The sequence below is a fragment of the Aspergillus vadensis genome (genome assembly GCF_003184925.1).
Source record: "Aspergillus vadensis CBS 113365 unplaced genomic scaffold BO88scaffold_8, whole genome shotgun sequence".
NCBI classification, from domain to species: domain Eukaryota; kingdom Fungi; phylum Ascomycota; class Eurotiomycetes; order Eurotiales; family Aspergillaceae; genus Aspergillus; species Aspergillus vadensis.
This window is the reverse complement of record NW_020292046.1, coordinates 226,443-239,049: the sequence shown is the minus strand read 5'-3', so window position 1 is coordinate 239,049 and position 12,607 is coordinate 226,443. Positions and strand designations below refer to the sequence as shown.

Here is a 12,607-nt window from a genome sequence, read left to right as displayed (position 1 = left end):
TTATGGTGGTGATGGAGAGGAGGGATTCGAGGGCGAAGGTAGTGTTGGTGATGCAGGCGAGGTGGAGGGCTGTTGAGCCGGTGGTGTTTTGGGTATTGAGATGGTCTTCGGTGCTGTGGTTGAGGGCGGTATGGAAGACGGTGTCGTTGTTCTTGATGATGGCGTGCATTAGGAGTGTTGTGTTGCTGTTGTCGGTGATGTCGTAGCGGGTTCGGTGGTCTTGCATGAGCAGGTGGATGATGCGGTGGTGGTTGTGGAGGACGGCGAGCATGAGAGGTGTGCGGCCTTGGGTGTCTGTGTGGTTGGGGTCTGTGAAGGGGTAGGTGAGGAGGAGGTTTAGGATGTCTATGCGGTTCTTGGTGACTGCTATGTGGAGGGATGCTTGGCCGTTGCTGTCTGGGATGTGTGGATCGATGTGATGTCCGTTGTTTAGTAGTGTTCTGACGATGTCTGTCTGGCCGTGGGAGACTGCTATGTTCAGGAGGTATTGAGACTGGTCGGGGGTGAAAAGGGAAATGTCACGTCTGCATTGCAGTAAGCTTACTACATCTGCGTGGTCGTTGTCTGCTGCTGCGAAGATTGAAGGGAGCCCTTGTGCATAGCGATTGACGTCGATATCAGGGCGCTTCAAGAGCATTCGGACAATACAGGCTTTTCCCTGGCTAGCAGCGACCATCAGTGGTGCGGGGATGTTGCCATCGCGTCCGGTATCATTCAGCTTGACTTTGCTGATCTGGAGAAGAAGACGAACGACTGGCTCATGGCCACCCTGGATAGCAGCTAACAAAGGCGATATATCATGATAGTCAGGGACACTAGGGTCAGGCAGCCCGGAATGGAGCAACAGCTCAACCACATTTGCTCTACCACTTCTTGCAGCCAGGAAGATTGCTGTTCTTTGCATAGGAGCAAGGATATTCGACTTCGCCTTGTGCGCTAAGAGCATTCTCACCACTCGATCATGTCCTGCTGCAGCTGCAGCATTGAACGCACTTCCGAATGGGCCATAGGTAGACGTAGTCTGGGAAATCTGGACTCGCAAACCCGGATCAGCCATCAACATCGTGTGGATGAACTGATCAGATCCTCTGTATGCTGCAAGCTGGAATGTGTCTCCGAAGGCGCCTTCTCGTTTTCTTCTGTTGACGCCGCGTAAGATGAGCTCTTTGGCTAGGACGGTGTCGTTGTTGTACGCTGCAGCGTGCAAGGCGGTCCCGAGAAAAGGATGGCTTGTATTGGCATGTATGCCCTGATCCAGGGCCGATATAACAATACTCTGTAAGCCCATCCAAGCTGCCAGAAGGAAGGTAATGCAGTTGTTGTCTTCCTGCCACGATTCTATCCAAGGCATCACGGCGGTCCTGTAGTTCCGGAGCACCCACTCCCGACCGTTATACGTAGTCAGGGCGACGCTGATAGCTCTCAAGCAACGGTTCGTACTGCATTTGGTGCGATCATGCTCACTTGCACATGTTCTCATGTAGTCTCGGATCTTAGTAACCTGGGTCTTGAGTGCTGTATCCTGGTTTATATATTCGAGGAGAACCCGGGACAACAGACGATTGCTGATGCGCTCGTCCACTGTGTTGATGTAGAGAAGATTCACCACGATAACTTCATTCAGATAACCTATACATGACTGAACTTTAGTATTCCGAATCCAGCCAGTATTGACCAGACTGTGCGGGAAAGACAAAGCATACTACAAACCATCCTCACCGACAACAGTTCCTCCAGACTAAGATAACGCAGGAACCCTAGGACCACGTCCACGCAGAGATCCGCCAGACCCATAATTACTGAGATCTTTGCAGGCCTGTAGCGAGGCACAAGCTGGACAGAGGAGAAATGAATACTCCATCGCTATTTATATCCTCCGTAGGCATGCAGGAGTGAAATGGGTGGCTGTCAGATGAAACATGCCAAGAATGGAGATCAAACCGGGGAACTGTAAGGTTGTAGCTGGCTAGCTGAACAAAATAGAAGGTTTTAGATATGGCGTCGCTCACTATGGTAAAACTGCAATGTAGGTCTTGAGCTGCCAGCAAGACGATCGAAACTTTGGTGTTGTAGCTTGGTTGTGTTGTGGTGATGGCGGACCGTAACTTAGTCTACATTGATATGAAATCTGTTGGTATGTGTGCGGAATTCGTTCTTCAATCCCACACCACTATCCTAATTGCAATGCGGGAAATGCAGTAAGGCTTGTGTCTAGCCTCTGGAAAGAATAGAATCCAAATATAGATCAACTCTGAGGTTCGTCCACCAGATGTACTAGTTCAGATATATTTTTTGCTGTTGTGGAAGCTCGGGACGTCCCGAACGCGATGGGTTCCGGAACTATGAGGTTGGTATGTTGGGTCCAGCAGATTCCTGACACTAAAATGATCATAAGTCGAGCGGGGTCATAAAAGGTTAGCATCTATTACTAAAATTGAACCTAACTCACATTCAGAACTGCCCAATCTGCAAGATTTTCCTCAGAAGATTGAGTTCGTTCAAGAATTAGGGTTTACATTAAACCCAGCAAGGTTATCGGAACATCTAGTTTTTCGACAGTAGAAAGTGACCATACATGATGTCTCAGTTGATGGAAAGTAACATGACAGATTGTGGTCTATCTTGCTGAGGTACATTTCGTGCTTGTTGAATTAGAACCTCGAAGTTCATTTGATTGGCATTATTGGCCAATTTCATGCCGTGTCCACCTTGACAATTTCAAACTCTTGTTCAAGAGTGGACCCAGCCTTCAGCTGAACAACATACCACTAGCCGAGCGCCAATCTATCCCCTCTTCAAACCCGGTGCTACTAAGTACTTAGTGCGTACATCATCCATCAAGTTTCCCCTCCAGCCACATATCCCTCGCTAACAGAAAATCAAGGAGACCACACAACCAGAATGTCTACTTCGGGCCTGCTCTATGCAGCCTCAAGGCTCAATTCTCCCTCGAAAACATTAACAGATGTCTTTAACACCTGGTATAATGACATCCATGTGCGTGATGTCCTCAACACCTCGGGAATCAACTCCGCAGCCCGCTATGAAACGGCTGCAGTGCCCCAAGACAGTTCCCCATGGACATTCCTTGCTCTCTACCCCGTCCCAGACATCGAGTTTCTGAACACGGAGGAGTTTACGAGCATCCCTGTGACTAGTGATGTTCTGCCGGGGCCAACACACAGTTGTATGGATATAGCGCATTTCGATATCAGGCGATACCGCGAGGTCGGGAGACGGGAAGACCCGGATATGCCAGCAGGTGAGACTTATAAGACAAGAGAAGAGAAGGGCAAAAGCTGACTCACTCCTGTGATGTTATTGTGTGTTAGGTCCAACGTCTCATCTCCTTACTGTGGAATTTGACTTGCCTTCACACATTGACAAAGCCGATGATCAGGCTGTGATGGATTGGTTCTGTGGAATATATAGTAATGGCACGCCTCAGCGGGTGGCCATTCATGAGGTCTTCTGGGCTATGTTGTTCCCGGACGGGAAACCAGCAGAGCCGCCGCGTTACTTGGCTTTGGTAAGCTGTACATTCCTAGCTTTTGCCTCATCTTGACTGATAGATGATAGTTGGAACCTAATGGTGATGACAATGTGTACGACGAAGCTATCAAGAAGATACAATTGGTCGCAAATGTTGCCCAGTGGAAAGTGCACAAGGTCTTTGACTGAGTATGATTCACTTGCTGAAGACTCCACTCAGAGGGTGATATATCCGTATATTCTCCCTCTGAACGTACTATGGCCGTATCGTTTTTGGGAATTCTTGCGTTCTATAATAGGATAGCTCGTCATGTTCTAGGGTAGATAAAGGGTTTCAATATTCATAGATATCAGAAGATCCCAACTACATCATCATGTCACATTTAAAAGAGACCATCAATGTAGAACATGAATGCTGAGGGATGCGGGTATATCTAATCAAAACATTGTGTACGTCGTCTCTCTTATTCTGTATCATGCAAAGCTGAACACTCAACCCTGTCCCATCATAGTGAGGATTTATAGACTGACGGATCGACAAATGGAGTACCTCCCCGTTTGGAGAATCCCCAGCGAATCTGGCCCGGCATAGCAATCTCAACATCGAGGTGCTGCGCGAAGGTCCAGACCAATCCAGGATCTTTCTGAAATCCACGCCCAACAAGAATGACATCCAATCCTTCTTCTTCAAGTAACCGATTTGCCAGCCTCCCATCTTTGATATGACCAACAGTAGCAACTAGCATCTTTTCCCCAACCGCCTTCTTAACCGCAATGCCAAACGGTGCCTGAAACCCAGGACCGGGCTTCACTTTTTGACTCGAATGTAAACCGCCAGAAGAAACATCAATTAGATCGATAGCTCCTTGAGCGACCAACGCTTCAGCAAACCTCACTGCATCCTGCAGGCCCCAGGTTTCTTCCAAACCACTATTCAGCCAATCCGACGCCGAAAGGCGCAGAAAAACAGGTACATGCTCACCCACCGTATCGCGAGTCAACTGCGCAATTTCCAACGGCAATCGCATCCGGTTCTCAAAAGATCCACCATACTCATCCGTCCGCTTGTTCGCGTAGGGGGTCAAAAACGATGCGAGCAGATATCCATGGGCATTATGAATTTCAATGAAATCCGCTCCGGCCACAATGGCCCGCTTCGTGGCCGCAACCCACGCCTCCTTGAACTCGCGGATGTCGTCCTTGCTCATAGCTTGCGGTTTCGGGAATGTCTCGCTGAACGGTACATCACTGGGTCCTTTGACATTATTGGGCCATCCACCAACGTTCTCTGTCGCTATGTTGCCATGGTTCATCATCCATGGTGGAGTAGTACTCGCTTTCCGACCTGCGTGCGCAAGCTGTATACCGATCTTCTGGCCTTGGCTATGCGCGAACTCGATGACTCGGGCTATTGGCGCGATTTGGGAGTCTTTCCATAGCCCGACATCCTGCGGTGAGATGCGACCTTCCGGTTGCACAGCGGTGGCCTCGATTATGATAAGACCTGGGCCTCGCTGGGCTATACCGCCCAGGTGGGCGAGGTGGTAGTCTGTCATGTGTCCATCATCGGCGGAGTACTGGCACATTGGGGATACCTAGAGCAGTCATTGTCAACAGGCCGTTAGCTTGGTGGTGGTTGGTTTATTACCCCAAGACGATTTTGAAATGTTAATCCTCGAATAGTAATCGGCTGAAAGAGCTTGGGTATTGCCTTTCCACTAGTCTGCGGGTTCGCTGCTGTCCCTGCTGGGATTTGTTGTGCTGGGGTAAAGTAGGAAATGCCCTTGGCAGGCTCGATCTTGATGTCCTTCATTCTGCTTTCTTCTGCTGATATTTTCGACTCTTTCTGTTGCCGTGAGGGGCCGGTCACTTCAAAAATCAAATAGTAGGAATTGACATTTGTTTGCGTCACATTCTTCATCAACAACAACCCCCTCCCCGAGCTCACATTAGTCCCATCTGGTGCGGGGTTGATCGACAATTTGTAATCCTACATCCTGTATCCACCAATCTCAAGATATTGTGGTGCTTTCTTTTCCAACTAGACAAATCACCTAAGGAGATATGAAACCTCGGCAACTTACATCGACACGTAGACTGTGCGGAAATTCCGAGTCATCGGGTCTCCAGTATATACTGTAACTAGTATCTAATAATCGATTAAAGCAACATAACTTGCAGTAGAAGTAAAGAACAAATAGTCCATGGGAACACCAGATATGTACATTCGTCAAATATATGTTGTCGATTAACGAGTAAGCCCAGCACTCACTTTGGCAATGTGACAAGGTTACTCAGGATAACTTCGAAGCAAACTCTGCATACTCTTCTCAGTAACAATTTAATCTTACCGCACCATGTAGCTGCATTTTTCAAATGAAAGGGTTGAAGATACACTCATGCTTTAAGCATACTTGACTGATAACTCATAATGTGTCGCTTTTCGCACGAGTCATCGTTAGATCTGACAAACTGCATTAGACGTAATATTTGTGTGTCCTCCTTTTGAAAAGAAATGGTGACTCTGAAGAGTCCACATCTCTACTTAGCCTTTTATAAGTATTGTTTGAATCACCTTTCCAGAGCTGAGATAATATTTTTCTGGTTGCCTGTTGCGAATGGATGCACGTGATATGAAGCAGACGGAGTAATATCTATGCCTAAGGCAGTGTGTCAACTAGGTGATCCAGAGCATATTCCATAACTACGAATTGGTAAATAGTTCATGTTAGGCATGAGTCAACTGTGACTCCGCTATGCCTTTTGTATAGAGACAGCTGGAAGAAAGTGACTACAGGAACTTGAATGCCTAAATTCCGAGATTAAGTAGGGTTTGGGGGGTCCTGAAATAGTATACTATTAAGTTCCTCCTTTGGATTCATATAGTATAAGTTGCTGTGGCAGTTTTAAATACTAGTAGGGAGGATTCTTGTAGACGTGTATAAACCAATGAGTATATATAGTGCCTATCACTGAGCCAAATTGGAAATTGCGCACTGCAACAGAAAATAATATATGGAGTGAAGAAAACACATCAATGGTAATATTCAGACATAAACAAACAAAAGAGAAAAAAAAGTAATGCTAAGAAGGACGGACTTCCGCTCAATAGCAAGTTGGTTCAATCAACACGGTCATTTCCCCAAGTTACTGTACAAGCCTGCTCTGCTCTATACAAAACAATATATCCATCTAGTCCTCCAATCCCACCCCGCCCCAATTCAAACCACTTCTCAATCCCCCATTCAGATCTTACAACAAGAAACCCGCAGTCGAGCCAAAGAACAACAGCGCCAACACACCCACACTCTTCTTCGTAACCGCGACACCAGCACCACTAGTCGAAGAAGCCGACGAACCGCTCGAAGTGCTGGACCCAGTGCTAGACGAGCCACCAGTAGCAGTAGCAGTTGAGACGACAGTGCCAGCGCCAGTGGTAGGAACGCTACCGGTAGCAGTAGCGTTGGCGTTAGTGTTACACCAGACCTCACCGGCCTCGGAAGCCTTGATGAGACATTCAGCCAGGGTACCGACGGTCTGGTCCTGAGCCAGACAGTAGTAGTCGCAGCTGTCGTAGGAGACGATGGAGGCCGAGCCACAGCAGCTGCTCATGATGGCGGAGTTGTTGTTGCGCATGGGCATGGCGCAGGCGGCATCTTTGACGGGGATGTCGTAGAGCTTATTGATGCAGGTGGAGGAGGCGGAGGCGGCGGTGCCGGTCGAGGTGGTTGTCACGGACATGGTGGTGGTAGTGGTATTAGTGAGTGGATTTGGTGAAATGGATATTTGTTGAAGATAGTTTTATTAAGGTTGAAGAACGAGTGTGAGAATGGTAGAGATTTTTTTTTCTTGTTGGTATGGATGGATCTGAGCCACTGAAATAGATGGAGTATGGAGAAATGAAAGCCACAAAGGGTCAGGTCCCTACTTATAACTGTTCGGTACTACTTCTTTCTTCCTATGGGTCTTCCTTTTAATGTCAGTGCCTGGTACCTAACTTAGAAGCGACCCGGAAAGGGCTAGCCATGGGTTGGTTGGTTACAGACATGGCTGTAGGTTCACCGCTACGGCTCGCCCCTGATCCCTCTGTCTATCTATCTATCTCCACTAGAGACCCTCAGCCTCCCTCAGTCCCATATCCTTTCTTCTATTTATGGGCCCTCGCTAGACCGGATCGAGCCCTACGGGCTGCGTTGCATCCCTGAGGGTCAGCGCTACCGGATGGCGAAGTGCATATGGCTGGACTAGGATTAAGGGTACATGGTTAGCACTACGAATTGAGACTGTGGATAGCTGATTTCTGCTTTTGATCTCTGTTTCTAAAAGACATCGACTATGGCTACTAGATGACGCGTGCAGTAGATAGCATGATACTGCGATATAGCTAGCTCTGCTTGGCATTGTAGTGGATATACCGAATCAGAAGCACAACGGAGTGAGACAAGTGGAGGCCATCGACCCTGTCCACTCTGGAGGGAGCGGAATGGGGCGTTATGGGGGCACTGGGGATGAAGTCACTTCCATGTTGCGTCCAGAGCGGTCCCTTGCCCTGGTCTATATTCCTTTTGTATTATATTGCAGCTGCATGTTAAGCGAATGATTGGGCTACTCGTGGTGACTTCAATATGGTGCCAGACTATGCATCGACTGCAGTGATGGGTATCATGTCACAGTCGGAAGAAGACGATACATCAAAGTACATGATGCATGCATGGCCAGGCAGCAAGCAGGTACCAACGCACTCCCGTACCGAGTCATCATCCATAACTCACCAGTCGGAAACGAGCGGTTCGTCCCAACGGGAGGGAGGCAAAAAGGAATGAAAATTTCGGATACCAGCCTTGGCAGATAGGCTTATGGGTGTCCAGTTAAGGAGTGAGGATATAACTTTTCCCTGGAGTTGTGAGATCGCCCGTATAGTCTTGCGATCTATTCGGAATCCGGTGGCGTCGCTTAACTGTTTGCGACGGATAGCCAAGAAATCTCCAGATCTCCGCTGGCATCGCCAAAGTTGCCTGCTATAATTGTCACCCGTGGAAGACAGACAACACAGCCATCGCTGAGGATTTTGTTCTCTTGAAAATCTTTAAATAGGCCCATCTATAGATAGGTGGTGAGTGGGAGAGCGGGTCAGCCGGTAAAGAATTCTGGACGGTGGTGTTGTTGTGGAGAGCCCGGGTAAAAACTATTCAGGGCTGTCCATCTCCACAACTCCCACAGGGCGACTGCTTGCCCTGCAGTTTCAACTTGATTGTTCAATCAATTATCGAAATTGGACTTTGAATGATAAGCACGAGTCATAGGCAGAGCTGGTTAATAATCCCGACTGTTGCAGACTTATGTTAAACATAATTCACAGAAAGATAAACAACGGGTAAGAGGGAGTGCTGCTCCTGCACGTAGCAGTACAAAGCACAAGTATGTTGCACAAGGCATTTCAGAAGGCCCGAGCCTCCCACCTCAAGGTTACTCAACATCTGACTGTCCACACATATCGATCGATGATTTGAGATTCGATGCAGGACTCAGAGGGACCGAATCAGCCAACTCTCTCACTCAATTAGGATGCACGAATGCCGCACCATCATATTAACTAAACTTACCATATTTCCCAGTCTACTCTACCTCATGTTAAGAGTAGATGAATTCCACAGAGGTACTCGATACTTAGGAAAAAATAAACCCAACGGGAATGTAGTAAATAGTGTCGCCTTCAGGGCAAAGGCAACTCTCAACCCAGGCTTAAGCTTTAGGGTCCCCACTTGGGGGAGATCAACAGCAGAAGATCAGCTCCATTCCGGGAAAACCCCCTTGGAAAACAAACAATCACCCCAATGAGGTAGTCTAGTCAGTTACTTAGTTAGTTAGTTACCTGCACAAGTGCGCCCTTGCCAATGGATTCTTCATCAAGACAAGACTACTTATGATCTTCCCGTCATCCGGACCAGTAATCACTCTTCAACCAAGAAAAAGCCATAGAATCACTTAATGAATAATCATCAGTCTGACCATAACCCGATCAAGTCATCATCCCCGGTGTGACGTTAATCCTCAGCTCAACTGATCACAAGTAATAATTACTAGCTTCACTAGCCGATCGGAGACCAGAAAGCACGCAAAAGCAACGATCAACTAGAGGCAATAGTCCCATCTGAAGAGGTGGAGAAAGAATCACATTGATTATGGAAGAAATGGACAATTTATACTCCGTAATGTACATAAAAGACCCCTGCTTCGAGTTAAAGCAACTTTTCACTTTCAGATCAGCGAGTCTATTCATCCCATTGCATCCCTGCCTTGTTATTTTTTTTCTTTTTTCTTTTTGCTGTTTAGTACTTCCCCCTGCAGCACGACAACAATGTTCAAACACTCGCTTGCATGCCTGGCTCTCCTGGCAACCGGATGTCTCTCATCAACCACAACCACTAGCAGGCCAGGCTATTCACGGAATATCACCTCGACCGTTACCGACCCGTCGTTTAGTTTCGGGAATCATTATGCAGTGCTTAATCTAGATCTTATCGATGGGCTGGTGGCCAATGTGAATACTACCAGGTCCGGGCAGTTGTGGATTGATAATGTTGCGAATTGGATTGATGCGTATGTATTCCTTCGGTCTTGAAGGCTGTGAGTGTATTATACTTATGCCGTGAAGCGTGCACAAGCAGGACCCTCCCCCCTTGAGTATCTTCACTCGCATCTTCTTCTCCAATACCTACCGTCCTGAACTCGGCAATGCTCCCTTCGCCAGCGCGGTGACTAACCTCGGCAACGCCACGGCTTCGAGTCCCGATAGTCAGATCTATTCTGCTTTCAAGACCCTGGATAACTATGATGTGGTGCTGCAGAAGGCGCGGTATTATGCTGGTGCTGGGAATCAGCTGGAGGAGATCCTCAGTACTCAGAAAATTGATACAGTGATTTTGGTAGGTGATGCCATGCGATGGAGCGGAAATAATGTCAACAGATTTGCTGATCAATGTGTAACTGGTAGTCTGGGATCCGTACTTCGGGAGTAGTGCTTAGCACTGCGTTTCGTCTGTTGGATATGAACTACAATGTGTAAGCCAACATCACGATTTAAGACAGACCACAAGAAAGGGGAGTGCACTGCTAACGCATCATGCTTCGTTATGACAGCTACGTGATCTCGAACAATACGATCGAGACTCCCTCGTCATATGCCGCCCTGAATCAGAAGATTATTTTGGAAGGCATACTTCCCGAACTGCCGGTCAATGTAATCACTATTGAGCAGGCTATTGGGGCTCTCAACCGCTCTGGACCAGCTGTGTATTAGCTGGCAGGCCGGACAACCTGATGGAAACGATGATATAACGCCCAAACATATGGTTATGATGAACAGCAATTACAGACTATGATCGATCTATTTATGATAGATAAACTATACTGAATGGTAACCTTTGGAAGCACATTAGTGGTTGGGAAAGTTTGTCCCAGCGACAGCAAGGACAAAAGTCCCAACTGTATGCGTCCGACCAGTGAACGCAAATAATCATGCATCTGGAAAGCGAGCATGGGTGGCGCCTGCATGCAATAGCACAGGGAGCAGGTTGCCCTGGTGCCACACCGTGCATGAATTCCGGGTCTCGCAGGTCGGCGGCTGCACCGCACATACTTGAGACATCGAGGGCGCCAACAAATATTAATCTGCATGGAACCGGAGATAAAGATGGGCTGTGTTGAGTAGAAGTAGTTTGGAAATCCTCCCCAACCAATGTTTTAGTCGAGAACAAAGCATTCCATTGAGACGGTTGCCAACAATTGCCAGAAGGCGCAAACGCTGACATGCCGCATGGGCGGTGCTGGTCGCTCACGGATCCAAGCCAGCGGCAAAACAGTGAGTGGCCGGGACCCTCGCCGGACGGGTTCGGAGTTGACCCGGTCGCAATCACCAAGCCGACCCGGACAAGACAGGGGTGGAATGATAACATCAAATACCATCGCCTATTATTATACCAGGATGAGGAGAAGGGGATAATTACATGCCCGGAAGCTTTACGGAGTACTGCGTGAGCAGCCCGTAGTCAGCAATCGGGTCGATGAAGCGCAGCAAGGCGTGGGGTGCCAAGACTCGAGGGCGCGAGAAAGATTGACGAGAGAAGCCCGAGGGCCGGGAAATCTTCAGACAGGCTTGTGGATTTGGCGAAGACCAAGTCCGACGTTCGTCGTGAGTCAGTCATGACAGCTGAGCGCCTGGTTCGGGGGGACTTGGCAGTTGTCGGTGCGTTTTCTTAGCCCATCAGTGGCTGTTTCCATGTTCCACATCCGAAACAAACTCGACAAAAACCTGAGGAATGATGAAATTCGGATAGCTTACGTAGGATGGGTGGCACAGCGCGTCGATCCGTTCACCTCAAACCTTGAAATGGGAAGCAAAAGAGGAGGCCAACCAAAGATTGGCAGCAGAAGAATGGATACGGCCCAATTTCGATGGAAGGGGACACCAGACGAGCTAGTGCACGCGCTACAGTAGCGTGGTCGGCGATGTGCACAGTGCGTCAAATGATCGCGAGCAGATAGGAAATTAACGAGATTAAGCTGATGGCCCTAATTGCGTTGGAACCAGAATTGCTCCCTGGATGGAGTTCTTGTTGCTATTATGGGATTCTTGGTGGGAAACTCAACCTGGTTTGGGATTTCAAACACCGGCGCATCCAGACCTCTCTGGGTCAACAATAGGAGTACGTACTTTGCGAGGGTATATTCAACGACTAGAACTACTAGGACTAGTGTCGAAGAGGCAAATAAGAGCGAAGTATACTGGCCATTGTACGGAGTATGTGGTATTACTTTGCACAAACGAGTTCGGAGGCCGAATGGATAGATCCTGTGAGGTGGAGGGAGCGGACGAACCATACGCCTTGGCTGGGCAGTAAGTGGGAATGGGAATATCTCCCTGAACTCGCCAAGTAACCAAGTGAATATTAGAGGTTCCGCTTCGGCCGTGGAGTTATATCGCGATCAGCTACGATCGCCACAAGTTGGTGTGACAGGTAATTCCACGATCCGATGATTGTCGCGACACCTCCCGCATTCTGCGAGGAACATTTCTTTTTAGGAAGTCGTGGTGCCTCAACCCTGCCTCATTGGG

The 12,607-nt window shown here is 48.3% G+C and overlaps 6 protein-coding genes across 6 annotated transcripts; 2 read left to right on the top strand and 4 right to left on the bottom strand.

Moving 5' to 3' along the window:
- Positions 1-2,901: 2,901 nt before the first annotated feature.
- Positions 2,902-3,681, top strand: BO88DRAFT_480439 (uncharacterized protein; the record flags this gene model as incomplete). Its single annotated transcript, XM_025712151.1, has 3 exons — positions 2,902-3,262; positions 3,333-3,529; positions 3,580-3,681. 3 exons carry the CDS (start codon positions 2,902-2,904, stop codon positions 3,679-3,681), a joined length of 660 nt encoding a protein of 219 aa, XP_025564029.1.
- Positions 3,682-3,998: 317 nt separating this feature from the next.
- Positions 3,999-5,305, bottom strand: BO88DRAFT_480438 (NADH:flavin oxidoreductase/NADH oxidase; the record flags this gene model as incomplete). Its single annotated transcript, XM_025712150.1, has 2 exons — positions 3,999-5,087; positions 5,141-5,305. 2 exons carry the CDS (start codon positions 5,303-5,305, stop codon positions 3,999-4,001), a joined length of 1,254 nt encoding a protein of 417 aa, XP_025564028.1.
- Positions 5,306-6,744: 1,439 nt separating this feature from the next.
- BO88DRAFT_480435 (uncharacterized protein) lies at positions 6,745-7,244 on the bottom strand (the record flags this gene model as incomplete). The annotated part of the gene is made up of 1 exon (XM_025712149.1): positions 6,745-7,244. Exon 1 carries the CDS (start codon positions 7,231-7,233, stop codon positions 6,745-6,747), a length of 489 nt encoding a protein of 162 aa, XP_025564027.1. The 5' UTR covers positions 7,234-7,244.
- Positions 7,245-9,850: 2,606 nt separating this feature from the next.
- On the top strand, positions 9,851-10,792 carry BO88DRAFT_487013 (Isochorismatase hydrolase; the record flags this gene model as incomplete). Its single annotated transcript, XM_025712513.1, has 4 exons — positions 9,851-10,092; positions 10,148-10,418; positions 10,487-10,554; positions 10,633-10,792. The coding sequence occupies 4 exons, from the start codon at positions 9,851-9,853 to the stop codon at positions 10,790-10,792; spliced, it is 741 nt and encodes a 246-aa protein (XP_025564026.1).
- Positions 10,751-11,737, bottom strand: BO88DRAFT_258416 (uncharacterized protein). Its single transcript, XM_025702266.1, has one exon. It carries the CDS (start codon positions 11,445-11,447, stop codon positions 10,884-10,886), a length of 564 nt encoding a protein of 187 aa, XP_025564025.1. The 5' UTR covers positions 11,448-11,737; the 3' UTR covers positions 10,751-10,883.
- Positions 11,738-12,432, bottom strand: BO88DRAFT_258415 (uncharacterized protein). Its single transcript, XM_025702265.1, has 2 exons — positions 11,834-12,432; positions 11,738-11,746 (listed from the first exon to the last, which is right to left on the bottom strand). Exon 1 carries the CDS (start codon positions 12,370-12,372, stop codon positions 12,064-12,066), a length of 309 nt encoding a protein of 102 aa, XP_025564024.1. The 5' UTR covers positions 12,373-12,432; the 3' UTR covers positions 11,738-11,746; positions 11,834-12,063.
- Positions 12,433-12,607: the final 175 nt, after the last annotated feature.